At 35.3% G+C, this 17,252-nt stretch overlaps 2 protein-coding genes and 1 long non-coding RNA gene across 5 annotated transcripts; all 3 read right to left on the bottom strand.

Moving 5' to 3' along the window:
• Window positions 1-282: 282 nt before the first annotated feature.
• Window positions 283-1,873, bottom strand: LOC148771765 (uncharacterized). Its single transcript, XM_088815220.1, has 3 exons — window positions 1,015-1,873; window positions 833-915; window positions 283-294 (listed from the first exon to the last, which is right to left on the bottom strand). The coding sequence occupies exons 1-3, from the start codon at window positions 1,871-1,873 to the stop codon at window positions 283-285; spliced, it is 954 nt and encodes a 317-aa protein (XP_088671346.1).
• Window positions 1,874-4,208: 2,335 nt separating this feature from the next.
• LOC148771764 (uncharacterized) lies at window positions 4,209-4,904 on the bottom strand. Its single transcript, XM_088815219.1, has one exon. The coding sequence runs from the start codon at window positions 4,902-4,904 to the stop codon at window positions 4,209-4,211; it is 696 nt and encodes a 231-aa protein (XP_088671345.1).
• Window positions 4,905-11,776: 6,872 nt separating this feature from the next.
• Window positions 11,777-16,803, bottom strand: LOC148771763 (uncharacterized). Of its 3 annotated transcripts, none has more exons than XR_016030293.1 (8): window positions 16,458-16,803; window positions 15,670-15,807; window positions 14,538-14,647; window positions 13,634-13,740; window positions 12,732-13,542; window positions 12,566-12,642; window positions 12,165-12,239; window positions 11,777-12,047 (listed from the first exon to the last, which is right to left on the bottom strand). It is a non-coding gene; the product is annotated as an uncharacterized LOC148771763 (long non-coding RNA). The 3 variants fall into 3 exon arrangements; XR_016030292.1 differs by lacking the exon at window positions 16,458-16,803 and adding an exon at window positions 16,189-16,270 and having other exon boundaries at window positions 14,538-14,701; XR_016030291.1 differs by lacking the exon at window positions 16,458-16,803 and adding an exon at window positions 16,189-16,270.
• Window positions 16,804-17,252: the final 449 nt, after the last annotated feature.

Raw genomic sequence — 17,252 nt, 5'->3', positions numbered from 1 at the left:
TAAATGATTTTTTACAAAGCGCATTGCAAGTTGTTTAAATGGCTACAAGAAAAAATATTTTTCACAAAACACATTGCGTCTTGTGAAAACATAATTTTCATAATTATTTTATATAATTAATATTTCATCAAAGGTCGAAATCTCACGTAAATAAATAAAAAATGTTATCCTCCAACCTTCTTTCCTCCGCGACTTTGTTTTGTTTTCAAGTTAATTAATTGTATTCTTAAGTCAATTACTTTTTTTCCTTCACATTTTCTTGATTATTAGAGTAGTATTCTACTATTCTTTACACTAACATTATAAATGTTCACTCGGTGTTAACAATGTAAGTGTAATAGTTCAAATAAAATACTTGACATTTTCTTTTTCTTTTTGAGTCAATTCAAGTTATTACAAGGGAAGTAGGGCAGTGGGACTCGAACCCTAGACATTTACTCTATTGGTAAGACTAGGTACTAACTTTTCTGATGAGAATTGGTAAAATACATGATAATTTAGTAAAGACTATTTATCATTTAATTCTATTACATAATTTAATCTATAAAATTTGTTTATTCGTATCTCATATTAGTTTTTAAAAATATTCTAAAAATCTTTGCAGTAGAAAAATTCTTAGTTATGTAAAAATAAAAAAAAATAAAAAATAATTGTCGAATAAAAATAAAATAATAAAATTACATCTATATTTTCCATTACATCTTTTTTATTTTCAAATAATATTTTCCATTCAAATTCCGATAATCCCGATTAACGAATAATTATGAAAATCCGGTTTTCTTTTTTTTTTTTGAAGAAGAAGAAGAAGAAAGGGCAATTTTATTAGGTATACGGTGCCAAACTTGAAGGAAGGATAAACCTTTTCGGTACAAGAAAAGTCATGTGATTTAGCAATAGCATTAGCTAGCTTGTTTCCTGCCCGTTTAACAAAAACAAATGAAACAAAATCTAAATTACGAGCAAGAGTTAAACACCCCTCAATGATTGCCCCAAATGGGGCCGATGAAGTGTCACCTCCTTGTAGAGCTTCGATAATTTGTAAGCAGTCACCTTCCACTATAACCGATCGCCAGCCCAATTCTCTAGCTTTCCTCAGAGCTTGTAGGGCAGCCGTAGCTTCTCCGAATATCGTTTTAGGCCGACCCGGAAATTTCTCCACACACCACCAAATACAATTTCCCATCCAATCCCGAGTAACCATTGAAGTGGTATAGAAATTTCTGCCCACCGGAAACGCAGCATCTATGTTAATCTTAATAGTACCTTGGCCAGGTGGTAACCAACTTGCTGGATGGCTCGAACTTTGGTTTGCTCGCTGCTTCGTGTTTGCTTCATGGTAAAGTGTCATGTGCATTGTGCTCCAGGTAAGGATATCACCCGTCGCTCCATTATTTTCTCCGTGCATGTTGCGGTTCCGTGTATCCCAAGCTTTCCACATGACCGCCGTCGCTAGCCAAATTTGTTCCTTCTGGAGCTTTAGATTGAGATCTTCAAACCAAGCCACAAAGTTGAGAGCAGGCCCCATGTTAACTCCAGCAAATGGGGGCTGCTGCCACACTACGTCCATTCCTCGACACTTGGTAAATACGTGCAAGATAGTTTCAACTTTCCCACAAAGATGGCACAACGGAGATGCAAAGACTTTTCGTTTGTAAAGCTCTGATGCAGTCGGGAGAGAATTAAGGGCTGCTCTCCAGATAAATATACGAATTTTCAAGGGAATGTTCATTTTCCAGATTGTTCTCCATAGACCAGACTCTCCTTCACTTGAAGCTTGACCCGCTTGATCATGATTCCCACCCACTTCAAACGAGCAAAAATTAGACGGTAGCATGAGTTGACCGAAAATCTCCCGTGCGGGGTAAAGTGCCATATCACTTTATCATTCACCTGGTGACCTCCTATCGGCACCGATAGGATTCTGTCCCTGTCAATTGGCCAGAAAATGGAATTAATAAGGGGAATATTCCAATTATGTGAGACTGGTTCAATAATATCCACCACCGTGTTGGGAAACGAAGTGTGAAACGGTTGTTTCGTAATTACTCGAAGACAATCATCATCGACCAACCACTGATCCGCCCAAAGTGATGTGAACTTACCATCCCCAATCCTCATCCTGGTACCCAGTTTAAGGCAATTGCGAGCACCTAGGATACTTCGCCACGTTGCCGAGGGTCGGGAACCAATGCCTGAGAAGAAATCTGTATTTGGAAAATATTTCGCCTTGAGAACTCGAGACAACAGTAAGTTTGGTTCGGTAGTGATTCGCCACCCCTGCTTCGCCAGAAGAGCCAAATTAAAACATTTCATTTCCCGAAATCTAATGCCGCCTTCTCTCTTAGGAGAACACAATTTCCTCCACGAAATCCACGCCATGCCTTTACTCTTCCCATTCCCCCACCAGTATCTCGGAATAGCTAGCTCGATTTCCTTTAACAAACCACTTGGCAACAAAAAGCAACTCATAATGTAAGTCGGAATTGATTGTAATATCGACTTGATTAGAACCTCCTTTCCCGCTCTCGAAAGTTGCTTCTCTCCCCAACCTTTAATTCTTGTCCAAATGCGGTCCCTAAGATAGCCGAATATCTCTTTTTTGGTACGGCCCATGGAGCATGGTATTCCCAAATACTTGTCATGTCTATCTACCACCTTGAAACCGAGTCTGCTGTGAATTGATTCTTTGAGACCATTTGGTGTAGACGGGTTGAACACCATTGTTGATTTATCCAGATTAATCACTTGGCCGGACGTCCGGGCATATTTTTCTAGGATTCCCTTCAAGGTGCAAGCCTCCAATTCTGAAGCTTCACAGAAGAAGAGGATGTCATCTGCGAAGCAAAGATTGGAAATAGGTGGTGCCATGGGGGCCACTCTAACTACATGTAATTCACCATTTTCCACTGTTGTATTGACCATTGCAATTAATGCCTCTGTGCAGCAAATAAACAGATAGGGGGAGAGTGGATCGCCTTGACGAAGCCCTCTCGATGGTTGAACTGAGCCAAACTGTATTCCATTAAATAGAAAAGCATAAGACACAGAAGATATGCAAAGCATATTAAGCTCAATGAAGGACAAAGGTAAACCGAATTGGACAAGAATTTTTTTAAGAAATATCCATTCGATCCGATCATAAGCTTTACTAATATCAAATTTAATAGCCATGTAATTCTTTCGATTATTAGAGCTCAACTTAATAAAATGGTTTATCTCAAAAGCGACAAGGACATTGTCCGTGATAAGTCGTTTAGGGACGAAAGCTGATTGGGTAGGGGATATCAAGTCATTCAACACCAATTTCAATCTATTAGAAATCACTTTGGACCCAAATTTGTATATAACATTGCAAAGACTTATGGGCCTATAATCGGTGATTTTCTCCGGAGTTTTCACCTTTGGAATCAAAACAATATAAGTGAAATTTAATAAAGACGGAAGGGTGTGTTTGTTAAGAAACTCAAGAACACAAGAGGTAACATCAGCACCAAGAATGTGCCAATATTTGGTGTAAAATAAGACAGGTAAACCATCGGGGCCAGGGGATTTAAGAGGGGCCATTTGTGCAATGGCCCGGTTTACCTCAACAGCTGTGAAATGCTGGGAAAGCACCTGCGTGCGTCGTCGGAAATCCTTGGCTCAATGTGACTCATCACCTCATCTATCTCTTCCTCGTTGGGTTCATTGGTACGAAAAATCTCACGAAAGTAGTTCGAGACCACTTGTTCAATATCCTCCACTCTATCTTTCCACACCCCCAAATTATCCTGAATTTTGTCCACCTTGTTCGTCCTATATCGAATCGTCGTTTTGGCGTGGAAGAATTTAGTGTTGCGGTCCCCTTCTCTCATCCATTGCACCCTACTCCTTTGGCGCCAATACATCTCAGATTCCACATACAAGCGCTCCAACTCGGTTCGAAGGGAGAGAGTTTCGGCTCTGCTGGACTCTGATTGGGTTCGAATATGCAGAGCATGAACTCGTTTCTGAATCTCTTCAATTCGATGTTGTGGACTTCTCACTGTATTAAAGCAAGTCGGCATCCATCGTTCTTCCTTAACACCGCTTCTATTGGATTTGACCCTGAGTTATCCGTCCACTGCTGATTGATAATTGCCTCACAATCATCTCTTCTAATCCAGATAGACTCAAAACGAAAGGGCTTTCGACCCCTACGATTATGCCGAGATGGGGAAGTTTCGAACCTAAGCATAATCGGAATATGGTCTGAGCCTGGGAACTCCAAGTGCTGGACATTGGACATGGGCATGGGGGAAGCGATTCAGCCATCTTGTGTCCGCACAAAATCGATCAAGTCGGCACCTGACCGTGAGAGGATGTTCTCTGTTGTTTGACCACATAAATGGTGTACCCCTAAGCCCGATGTCGGACAGATTGCATGATTCAAGTGCAATTCGGAAAGCTTCAATTTGACTTGGGGAGCGAGCGTTTCCACCAATCTTTTTCGAATTGGAGAGAATTTCGTTGAAATCGCCACCTACCACCCAAGGCAGCTCACTCTGATGTCGGAGATTACACATAAGTTCCCATGATTTATGCTGCTGATCCTTTTCTGGGAAACCATAAAAACCGGTGAATCTCCACCGATCGACCCTATCTTTAGAGAGAACTTCAACATCAACATGATTATGTGAATAACTCGATAATGTAACTGTAAATTCTCTTCGCCATAACAATGCTAACCCACCTGACCTGCCATTTTTCTCAACGGCTATACCGAACAAATTCCATTGTCTCTTAAGTCGTTCAATCGTCTGTCGTGTAGATCTCGTCTCCGAGAGGAACACCAAATCGGGGTTATATTTTCGGAGAATATCTCCGAGAGTGTAAATTTTCAAAAGCACCCCGAGCCCTTGACAATTCCATATTAGGCAACTCATTGTCCTCGGCGGGACTGCGTCGCAGTCTCCGCCGTTGAAATAATATCTTCATCAATCAAGCTCAGCATCTGCCTCTTCCCCTGTCGATTATAATCCAGCCCCAATGTAGCCAACCGTTTGTTTCCCCGGCTCTTAACAGATTTCACTATTCTCTTGCGTGGTGTAGATTCAATTCTTCCCTCGGAATGCAGTTCGATCGTGGTGTTGAATAGATTTGTTTCCTCCACATCTTGTACCTGATTATTTTCCTTTCTTCCGTGGCGATCTAGTTGGAGTGAGTTGTTCACAGCTGGCGCAGAAAAGGCGAAGATGTTCATACCTCTTAGGTTACTTGTGCTCGAGTTCTTGGGAGTATTCTGAGTATTGGAGTTTAGTGGATGCAGAGGAAGCCTCGAACTCTCCTCCTCCCTGAAATTGGATGTTCGGAGCCAGGTACCATATGGTAGATGCTCACCAGGGTCCCTAAAGCTATCATCATATCTCAACGGGCATCTATTCTCGTTATGCCCAAGGCATCCGCATAGAAAGCAGAGGTTCGGAAGACGCTCATAGATAAAATCCCCCTATACTTTGCTCCCATCCAGCTTATGCAGATACAATCCTCGTTTAATGCTTTGGGAAACGTCAACCGCAACCTTAATTCGAATAAGTTGCGTGAAACGGATCTGGTTTTGATTTAGAACCTCGAGCAAGATGCCAATCTTACCACCAATTTATCGTACATACATACGAATTCCCAAGAACCAACATGCTTGAATCAACGATAATTAAACATAATCATAAACACGGAAGCATACCTTACATCATCGAATTGAGTACCTTACATCATTGAATCGAATCTTGAATATCCACTTGATTTGGGACAGGTCTTCCAAAGAATCCGCAGTTCCTTAGTTATCTCTCTAACGATGGATTTTAGAAGAGACGGAATGGTTGCGTTTCTTTGGGGACCACGACCCTTTATATAACTGTAGAGTCCAATTATATTATAATTGTGATCCAGCCCCATCAATAAATCACAATTAAACCCTAATTGTCTCTACACATTAGGTCCATAATTATAGTCTAATACCCATAAGTCCAACCCAATAATCTTTATTAGATCACAATTAATTTGGACTTTCTTTTAGATAGCCATACACATTTACATCACATATGTGAGCCCACATAATTATTGAATTAATTCCAACAATCTCCCACTTGGGCCACATATGCTATATACCTTATAAATGTGTACACCTTATGAGCTCAAATATTGCTATCATATAAAAAAGTATTCCTTACAATCTCGTCCATTGACCATACTAATATAGGACTAAAGAGGCTTTCGTCACATTGACCGTGTCTAAACCCAACAGTAATCACGTATACCAATATAGCCAAACGACATAGATCAAATTATGGTGTGTAGCATGGAAATTACATATAATGTGATCTTAACACGCCTATTTCCAACTGGTCCTACTTTAAACTTTATTGAGACCAAACAATAACATAATTGTACAAAGCGCAACCAAATACTTTGTTTCTGCAGAAAACTAAATACACAACTTTGTGTCCAAACATATCATAGAGTTACCGAAATGTGTTTATATGTACACATATTTATACAAACTCCCTCTGAACCAAATATCCTTAAATAATATAACACCTACATGAGCAATGCTCATGAATACCTTATGTGTTAATCCTTTAGTAAGTGGATCCGCATTTGTCAATTTTATCTTAAAACGCTCTATGTATTGCTCACTTTGTACCCTTCACAACTAAGAACTTTACAAGCTCTTGTCGTTATAGAAATATACAACTGTTAACCTATTGTCACCGTATAACTTTAAAACAAATCAAAATGTGCAGCCTTGTGACAAAAGTTTATAGCTATATTGCAAAATATTACCATAAATTCTTAACCATCATGAAAAGAGCTTCAAGTGTTTGCTTAACACCCATGTCGAAATAGCTCAATCACTTAGGTCTAAATTAACCAAAATGGATCTATACTTCATACACATCATAAAACTCAAAATCAGAAATAAACCACACGATCTCCCTAAATATCCGATTTTGATAAATGAGCATATATTTATAACTTATATTCCCCTATAATTACTGTATAACCCATTTGGCTGCGTTTCTAAGTGATCCACTTTATAGGGTTATTCGAATATCTGCCTAACTTTATGCACGCATTAACCGAATGTGTACATTCTTTTACTTTAAAAAATATTTATTGGGCATTGAAATGAGACTTAACAAGTCTCCTTTGGTGTGAGATTATCTCCCACTGATCCTTGGGTATGAACAATCATTCACTTTATTTATCTCAAAGTGCATATGAGATAATTAACTTATGATTGTAACATCATTAACGGGAATTTTAATTTCATTAATGGACTACTTTAGTTTGCAATCAATATCCTTAAAATCTTTAAATATTAAGATTGTAAATATTAAGATTGTATTGTTGCACTTTATTGTTCCATAAATGTTACCATTTGAGAAACATATTCCTTATGTCCATAAATATCTTAATAAAGTCGGTATGAGTGAAATATTTAATGACTAAACGTACCATATATCTTTAAATATTGCCCATTTGAATTACATTTGGTCTCAATTATTTGTAACCAAATTCACACCTTGTGGCAATTTGATAAGATCCTAATGTCTTGTCATTCTAAATTTCAACTCATCTTTAATGCTTTATTATTTTAAGGTTGTTGAGTTTGCTCATAAGCAACAATTATCAAGACTTGATTGGGGAATTGTTCAACATTATCTTATCAAATCTCCAAATCTACTTTTCAAACAATGACAAGTATAAAGACATGTACATTGTCAAAAGCAGTATTAGGGATCAAATTAATTCCTCTTTAAAGACAATGTCTATAATCTAAATTTCTCCCCTCAAACTCAACATCCTTAAAAGATTTTAAATTTCCCCTTTTAAAAAAAATAATATATTGCAGCAATTAATGTTTCTCCTAAATGTACCTTAGTGAAGAAGAATGACTTATCATACTTCTTTGAATTTCCTTTGAATGTTCTATTCTTGAATTTTGTACCATTTAAATTTCTTATGCAAGATTTTACTGTAAGAGACTTTTACTTAAATTATAGGTTAAAATTTTGAATTATGAAATAGACCAAGCTTAATATTTCCAAATGAACAAGCCAACCGAATTTGTTCAAGAGAAAGTTTAAATCCATCTAATGACGGTACCAAATGCTTATTTCATGATTCAAAAGAAAACCTAAGAGTCCTCATAGCCTCAATCCCAAGTATCTTACATAACCTTTATAGATGTATCTTTCAACATCAATTGAATATTGGTTATGTAAATAACCCTTTATATACACACTTACGTGAATAGTGTAACCCTTTATATACACACTTACGTGAATAGTGTAACCCATGATCTATTCACCAAAGTCAAAAAATATATTAGAACATATTAAAGTGAGAAACAAGCATAATTACGTTATACAACGTACCTGAGATGTAAACTGCAATTATAAATATTTATCTTAAGCCGTACTAGTCAAATTGGCACTTAGTCTTTTCTCCGTTAATTATTTATTTTTCTTTTGTACGGTCACAATTTTATTCTTTATGTTTTACAAAAAAAAAACCTTATATTGACCGTTCACGGAGAAAAATAAATTAAACCATATCCACTTTTAAGTCAGCGAAACCACACTAACTGAAGTGCTATAACTGAAAATGAGATTAGACTATTACTTAATGTGCTCATTTATGTTCCTTTTCTTTATACCTTATTAAAACAATAGATGTCAAAATCTAATTTGTTGTAACTTTATCGTTTTAAACTAAAACGTATCCTTACTATCTTTAAGGAACCTTCTAGTACGTAGCCCCTAATTAAACCTTATGCCCCCGAAAATTATTTAAAATAGATGCACCTAATGATCTTAAATTTTATTATTAGAACGATGATATACTCTAGGTTCTTCTATTGTTCTACCCAAAATAAAAATAAATTAAGATCGATGCACCCTAATAAATAATAATAATAAAAATATTTGTGCAACGAAGCACAAAAGTGTTATAGACAGATAATGTGTAAGCAGATAAATAAATTACATAGAGAACGCAAATAAAATCAATATGCTCACATTATGATCCAAAGTTTGACTTTGAAAACTTTAAATAATTATGGAATACATCTCAAGATGCCTAGCACAACATTAATATCAAGCCGAAGGGACAATAATATTAACTGTAAGCTAAGTGGCACTCTTGTTGTAGTAATCAAACATTGATAGTAAATCCTGTCAAATAATAAGTCCATCGAGGGATGCAACTATCATTCACATGAAGCCCAACAACCATCACATATTTATTACCACAGATGCATATGTGGTTCGGCCAAATATCAACATACCGAGGGGTATAGTTAAATATTCGCATGAATTCACATACACTCAATCATCTTGACATTCTCAATAAGCTAACTTACGCAGAGAGGTCACGAGGGTGGCTTCATGCTTCAATTAGTTCTTTTAAATGTCAGACAAACTTAATAACAAGTCATTAGATGTACCCGAAAAATTATTCAAAAAATTTAAAGTCGTTGTTAAACGCTAAGGCTCTAATAACATCACCTAAGCGCTAGCAGGCTGTATCCAACACTAAGGTTGCCTCACTGTATTGTTTTCGAATCAAATTCAGCAATATGGTTATTCATAAAAATGAGTATGAATTGAAAACATCAAATCCATCTTTATTTTGAATTTGAGCTAAAGATGATGTGGGGCTCACAATTCAATCTTATTTACATTTAGTGGCCAAAATATAATTTTAACCAATAAATCTAACCTTATATGGATTGAACTAAATTAATAAACTTAATTAGACTTAAATAAAAGACTTGAGTCAAATATCGAAAAAGTCAGTCCTTATTTGGTTAATAATAACCACTATCCATATTTTGACAATGACAATGGATCAGAAGCTTATTAAAAATTAATTTGTATCCTTAATTTTGACCCATTACTCAAAAAAATTAGTCTAAACGGCATAAACTTTATCATCTGAAAATTCCCCAAATTAGCCTTAGAAAACCGAATTTGAAATTCAAAATGAATTTCACTTTATTGACCAAACAAAAACTTAAATGAGTTTAAAATAATTCACATATTAGTTTGGTCCCTCAAAATAATTGAAATATTTTAAACGCCCCCAAAACCTTAAACTAACCTTTTATTCCTTAAAAATTACCTTTGCCCCAAAACCATAAAATCTTTCAACTTAAATGACTGGATTGAAATTTTGAAAGAGAAGTCTTTGAGTGAAAAATGGACCTGAGATTCTTAAAATGCTTAATTTTGGGGGTTAAAAATGTATTTTCTGAATGTATATCACAGTTTTGAGAGAGACTTTTTAAAACGGGGACTGAAATGCAGTTTTCGAAAACTTGAGGCTGTAATAAAGATTTTTCATTATTTCATATCAACCCCGGCCCAAAATAAGGAATAACTTAAATTTAGGGGACTGAATAGAAATTTCGAAAACTTTAATTAAACAGCCCTAATTGTCTTCTTCAACTTCTCCCACCACCGCCATCCTTGTTTTCAGTTTTGCCGTGAGGAAGGTACAATGCTCTGCCGACATATAGAGCTATCTCGCCTTATTAGCGACATGCCTTCCATGCTATGCCAGGTTTCTTTTGTGAGTATCGCCTCTAGCCCACCATAGAGACCACTATAGTTGGACTTCTTCTTGGACTTTGGGCTACGGGGCATTTTCTTCTCAAACATAGATCTTAATTATATTGGGTTTGTTCTTATTATAAGTGATGGCAAAACAGCCTGAATCATCTACTCCGCCACTATACGTTGGTGGAGAATAGCTCGGCATGGTCGTGGCAATGTAACTGATCGTGGCGAACTAAACTTCCCAGTCTTGAGCGGATTGAAAAAATGAGCCAACCCTATTCCCCACAGTTCGTCCAGGCGTGTGAGCCGACACGCCAAAAACATTAAATGTGGCGTCATTTCATATTCGCCGCGTGCCCCTATGTCATTGGCTATGACGTGGCACAATGACTGTTGTTAGATGCCTAATGCGATCGTGCTGTTAATCCATTTGGTACTATCAATAAGGAAGGGGCCCTATAAATACCCCATATTTGAGATTTTTTTTTCTTTTCTTTGCCCCCAACTTCTTCCATACTCTCTGCAACTAAAAAGACATACTCAATTTTTGTAAGTTCAAGAACTTGACCGAAAGTGCTGCCGGTTTTTTAATTCTTTTTCAACCCGAAATTCAAAAACTCAAAACCCAAAACCCGAAAAGCCGAACCCTATAAATACCCCCTATTTGATCATTTTTTTTTTCTTTTCTTTGCATCCAGCTTCTTCCACACTCTCTGCAACTGCAAAGACATACTCAATTTTTTGAAGCTCAAGAACTTGATCGAAAGTGCTGCCGCACTGCAAGAAAAATGAATTTTAGTGACAACACAAGTTGTCACATTAGATCATAAAATTGTCACAAATGAGATTCAGTGTCAATATAATATTGTCACTACGTTGTCACTGATTCTGTGTCGCTAATGCTCATTGGTGACAACTTACAAAATATTGTCACTTTAGATTTTAGTTAAAGTGACAACATTCATGTTGTCACTTAATCAAAAAAAGTGACAACTTGAATGTTGTCACTAATAAAATGAACCTAGAGTGACAACTTGAATGTTGTCACTAATAAAATGAATCTAGAGTGACAACTTGAATGTTATCACTAGTTAAATAAACCTAGAGTGACAACTTGAATGTTGTCACTCATTCACTATAATTTGTGAATCATATTTGTACCCATTTATGTTTGCCCTGAACACCAAACAATAAAAGAAATCAAATATTATAAATATAGAGACATTATTTGAATCAAAATTTCTTCTACAAATCAAGACATATAACAACAAATAAAAAAATATAACATTTACCAAAGATTTATTCCTTACAATATGAATGTAGAAAAAAAGTACACACATGGTAAAATAGCAAGTCTGGTCAGTAGTAAACCTAACTATAATCAGACAAGAACTCCGTAAAATGCAGCAACAATACAATCGATAGCATTTCTTTCTCTTCCCTGCTTCTTTTTATCAATTGAACCTGCTATTTGCAAATTATATATTTACGCTCGAATATATAATAAATGTACTGTTTAAAGAAGATTAATAAAAATAATCAAAATAAGACCATTTTTTGGGTGTTATGTATTGTACTAACCGTCACACAATTGTTGTTCCATGTCTTGTAACTGGAGTTTGAGCTATGTGCTCTCGTTACTCCTGATGTATCTCTCTGTTTATAATCCAAATTTGAAATTAAAAAATATTTGTTTATATGTTACAAATGATCTAGTACTGTTAAAATTTCTAAACAAAACACAACAAAAAACATCCCACGACTTTTCAGAATGAAAAGGAAGTATATCAATCAATAACCAAATATATAAAATACCATCGACTTAAATCAAATCTGTGAAAACAATAACACAACATGCTCATTCGTAGACAAACTAGGTACAAATATGTAAGTAACTAACACCATCACCACTCAAAGAATACTACTGCTTTAGCCATAACTAACATACAATCCTATTGAACTAGAGAGAAATTATTTCTTACCCCTTCGGCATATGTCCTGTGTTGGTAAGTGTAGTAAGAGTTGATTCAAGCAAGTCCCAAAGTGATGATTTTAGGTCCTATCCTTCGAAATATGCAATTAAAGAAAAAATGTTAGAACAAGTATGATTTTTTCCCCAAGGTTTTGCTTTCATGATGTATTTTTTACCAAGTTGTCGGTTGATTATGGTCATGTCTGTTACTATCGTTATATCCTTCACCATTGAAATCTTTGGAGCTGGCTCTCCATTAACCTTCCTGTAAATCTGCAAGTGTACAATAAAAAGTAGAACTTGAGAAATTAGTTTCTTTTGGGGAAAGAGGAAATAGCAAATAAATACAGTGGAGAAGAAAATGTGAGCGTTCATAAATGGATAAGATGCGAGAAGAATCAAAACTGCAGGGTGTATATATATATAAAGAGAGAAAATGTAGAGAGAGAGATCGATATGGGGGTGACGAAGTAAAAGGGATAAGGATTAAGAGTAAATGTGGTGTCACAAGTTAAGTAACCCCTACTGTCACTCCGAATCGAGTGTAATAGATTTAGATTCCACACCATTCATTTTTAGTTAAATATAGATGTACCCTATTCATTAGTTTTTATTTTGTATTATCATGTTGTAGGGATTATCTGAAATTGCACAAGCTCTTAAAATATAAGGCACATCATAACTATTTCACCTGTTTTCATTAACTAAAATTGCACAAGCTCTTAAAATATAGTCATTTCATCAACTAAAGTTCTTTCTTTTCCACCAAAATTGTACAAGCTCTTATGTGCAAATACAGTAATACCACACAATAAATAAGCTAATTTCTCCATCAATTTCGACATGTATTTTTCCTGATTACCTGAGAATGTGAACGATCGACGAAATGATTATAGTGTTGAATCTGCTCTCGGCATCCATTTCAACCGTCTTCAGCCCCACCAGATTCATCAGCGGTATAGCTAACTATGCGATGACATCTTCCGCCTGAAGGAGAAAATTAAAGTATGAATCTTCGAGAGGAAAAACGAACGAAAAAATCTACTTCGTCAACGAGATACGCCGATTAGAACTATACCTCGAGCAAACTAGTTATGATCTGGTAATGGAGCGGATCGAAGGCGATTTTGAGCTGTTCGCGGCGGGAAACGAGTCGCTGGAGCTTGGTTTGAACAGAATCGAAACCTAATTGAGGAGATTCGCCAGAGCTTGGTTTGAACAGAATGGAAACCTTATTGCAAAAATTACAAAGACGGGGAATCAAATAACAAAGAGAGATCTCAGAAATTGGAAACATAATTGTGAAGAAACGAATAAATCAGGGAGAGGGGAGGGGATTTTCTGGGTTGGGAGAGATTTTAGGTTGAGTGTAATGAGAGGAAATATATTGTGTAATTCATTATGCTCATCTGATTCATCATCACCATCACCATGATCTGATTCATCATCATCTGATTCATTTTTCTCATTATAATTCTCAATATTTCTATCATTATTTAAATCATCCTCGTGAGATTCCCCATGATATAACCACCTAACATAACTTCTCTCTATCCCATATATAGACAAGTAGTATCTAACGACTTCTTGATTTTGATTGCAAATATTATTACACTTATAACAAGGACAGTGGATTTTCTCATGCGGTTTTTTATTAGAATATGCAAATCTAATAAACTCTTCCACTCATTCCCGAAAAGAATGACCTAACCTACTCAATTCCATCCATTTTTTATCCATTGTTAGGAATCTAAAAAAATGACAGCAAATGAATCGAGTTGAATGAACAAACTAAACCTGAAAATTTAGAGAAAAATAAATTAATACCTGATTTGTATTCAGAAAATCCAATAAAAATCTTAAGATCTAATAACAATTAAAATAACTTATATTATTGGAGAATTCCAATAATATTGTTGGTAACTCATCACAATTCCAATTTATCAAATACAGAATTATCCAAGATATGCATATACACATACCTTAAATCCTCGAACTTGCTTTTATTGTTCAACTTGCAGTCTACCAATGGTGCTCAGAAATTCACCCACCGACAATTCTCTACGCTCGTCAAGTGCTGTAACAGCCGTCCCTAGGAAAAAAAATTCTTAGTTCTCGCATAAAATTGTTATGCTCTTATTCTCACCTGCAAATTTTATTTGGAAAATATTTATGAAACTAAGTACCATAAGTCAAAAATAAATACACACACAAGCATAGTCCCTTCTTTATCTAGAAAAGCAAAAAAAAAAAAATTCAATTTATTAGAGCTTCAATTATCCAAAATTTCAATTACCTTGACAATCTAATGCTACCCACCTATCCAAAATGTTTTTGTTAAATCAGTTAAAAAAACATAGATTGAAAATTGAATGAGCACGGCAAACCGAAACTAGCTGCCTCACAAGATGAATAGATTTACTATCCCAAAGAGAGGAGCAAAATATATGAATAAGTTAGAGCAGACATTTATTTCAGAATCAGATGAACCTTGACATAAATTAGTTCCTGAAACTCTATATTATATTTAAAAAAAATTATAATTGACAATAATTTAATAATTTTGAACTAGCTGATTTTAATGATTGTTTCTAATTACTCAATCTAATTTGAAATCAATTTTAACAAGTAACTAAATGTCAAAATGCCTCAAAGACAGTAGGCTAAACAAATGTCAATCAACTTCTGCAGGATGATACTTCTTACCCTCTCTACTAATGAGGAAGATAATACTACTGAGACATGATTATTCCTATTTCTTTTTTAGAATTAACTCGGATAATCGGAACTATCAAATCACATGTTAGATACATAATGATTACTCGGTCATGTTATAAGCATGGGAAGTATAGCTTCAAGACTCAACCTTACTTCTCTACCAAACATGCAAAATACATAGCTTCAAGACTTAACCTTACTTCTCTGCCAAACATGCAAACTACATAACTACATAAGCAAGTGTAGTCCAAAAAAAGCAGTATACGTTTCTTGGACAAGAGTCTAAAAGAAAATAACAATCATCTAAAAGAACTAATTAGAAATTATGCGCAATAGTTACCCTACAAACATTCAGTGTATATATCTAATAACACAATAGGATAGAGAATTACTAACTTAGCACTGCTACACGGCGTCTAAATTTCTGATTATTGACTTCTTTATCTTTAATGTCCACAACTTCATCTTGACCAAGTTCAAAATCATCAATAATCTCTGGGGACTCCACTGGATCCATAAATATATCATCTTCAACTGTACCGAAAAAATTCAATAAATCAAAAATTATCTGATTTATTCTGATACTAGTATAATCAAGTAATCAACACCCCCAAGATACTTTTTTTGTGGAAATAGACACCATACGATCGACATCCATTTACATGATAATTGATAAGCAAACATGCATGAACTGAATAAACCAAAAAAAGAGTCTAATTCACCTCCCCACCAATTGTTGTCGTTGCCCAGCCAAGTTCCCGCATTATAAATAACAGAATCCCAAAATAAAATACGTAGGATTTTTTTTTTTTTTTTGCAGACAAGTCCTTCAACAATAAATTCCGAATTTGAAGATCTCTATGAATGCACATATATACATATTATTAAACCATAAAATAAACCTGTAAACCTAACCTGGAAACAGAAATTTTAGATGTTTGAGGTCCAACTATCATGTATGCTCATTGATTTCCACTGAATTCTAACCGCCGAGCAGTTATAAGAACTATAGAGACGGAGAATCAAACAACGAGAACTTCAGAAATTTCAAAAAAATTGAAAAGGGAAGAGAAATCTCTGCAAAACTGAAACTTTATTGTGAAAATTAAAGTATGAATCTTCGAGTGAAAAAGACGAACGGAAAATTCTACTTCATCAACGAAACGCAGCGATTGGAGCTATACCTCGAACAAACCAGTTCTGATCTGGTAATGGAGCGGATCGAAGGCGATTTTGAGCTGTTCGCGGGGGGACACAATTCGCCGGAGCTTGGTTTGAACAAAACCAAAACCTAATTGACGATTCGCGAGAGCTCGGTTTGAACAGAATCGAAACCTAATTGTGAAAATTACAGAGATCTCAGAAATTGGAAACATAATTGCAAAGAAACGAAAAATTCTATGGAGGGTATCTGGGCTGGGATCGATTTTAGGTTGGGTTTGGGTTTTCCCTTTGTTGTCTATAATTTGGTCTGATGAGAACGAAGATCCCTTTGTAGGAAAACGAAGTGCGACTTTTGTTTTTCAAATAAGTGCGATTTTGCCCCATGTTTAGTCTAATGAAAATGGAGATCCTCTCACAGGGAAAAAATAAAGTGCGACTTTGTTTTTTCCAAATAAAGTCATATTTATAATTGACAAAATATTTTGCATATACATTTTTTTTTATTTTTTACTTGTAATTTATTTTTTCTTTTTAATTGATAAAACAAAATCGTTGTTTTTTTTTTTGAGATGAAATCGTTGTTTTCTTTTACTTCATCTTTTTTATCTTGGGCTAAACAAATCTCTCATTTTAATTAATTAATTTGTTTGATAAAATATAATTAAGTACTTATAATTTTTTTTTTCTTTTTCTATCAAAGTACTCATGAAACCGCAATTTTTTTTTTTTTGCTTTTATGGAATTCCTTCTATTAAAGAAGTATCATCAATGACAATAGAATGTTATCACTAAAAAATGTGCTATTGGTGACAATA

Source organism: Erythranthe guttata, chromosome 3 (assembly GCF_056151865.1).
Source record: "Erythranthe guttata isolate IM_541 chromosome 3, IM_541, whole genome shotgun sequence".
Classification (NCBI taxonomy): Eukaryota; Viridiplantae; Streptophyta; class Magnoliopsida; order Lamiales; family Phrymaceae; genus Erythranthe; species Erythranthe guttata.
This window is presented reverse-complemented; position numbering and strand designations above follow the sequence as displayed.

Excerpts from the sequence above, each read along its gene's own strand:
- LOC148771765 (XM_088815220.1), bottom strand. The coding sequence starts at position 1,873 with ATGGCACTTTACCCCGCACGGGAGATTTTCGGTCAACTCATGCTACCG. Across the intron at positions 916-1,014 it reads TATCGAAGCTCTACAAGGAG|GAAACAAGCTAGCTAATGCT; the intron begins GTGACACTTCAT and ends TTAAACGGGCAG.
- LOC148771764 (XM_088815219.1), bottom strand. The coding sequence starts at position 4,904 with ATGAGTTGCCTAATATGGAATTGTCAAGGGCTCGGGGTGCTTTTGAAA.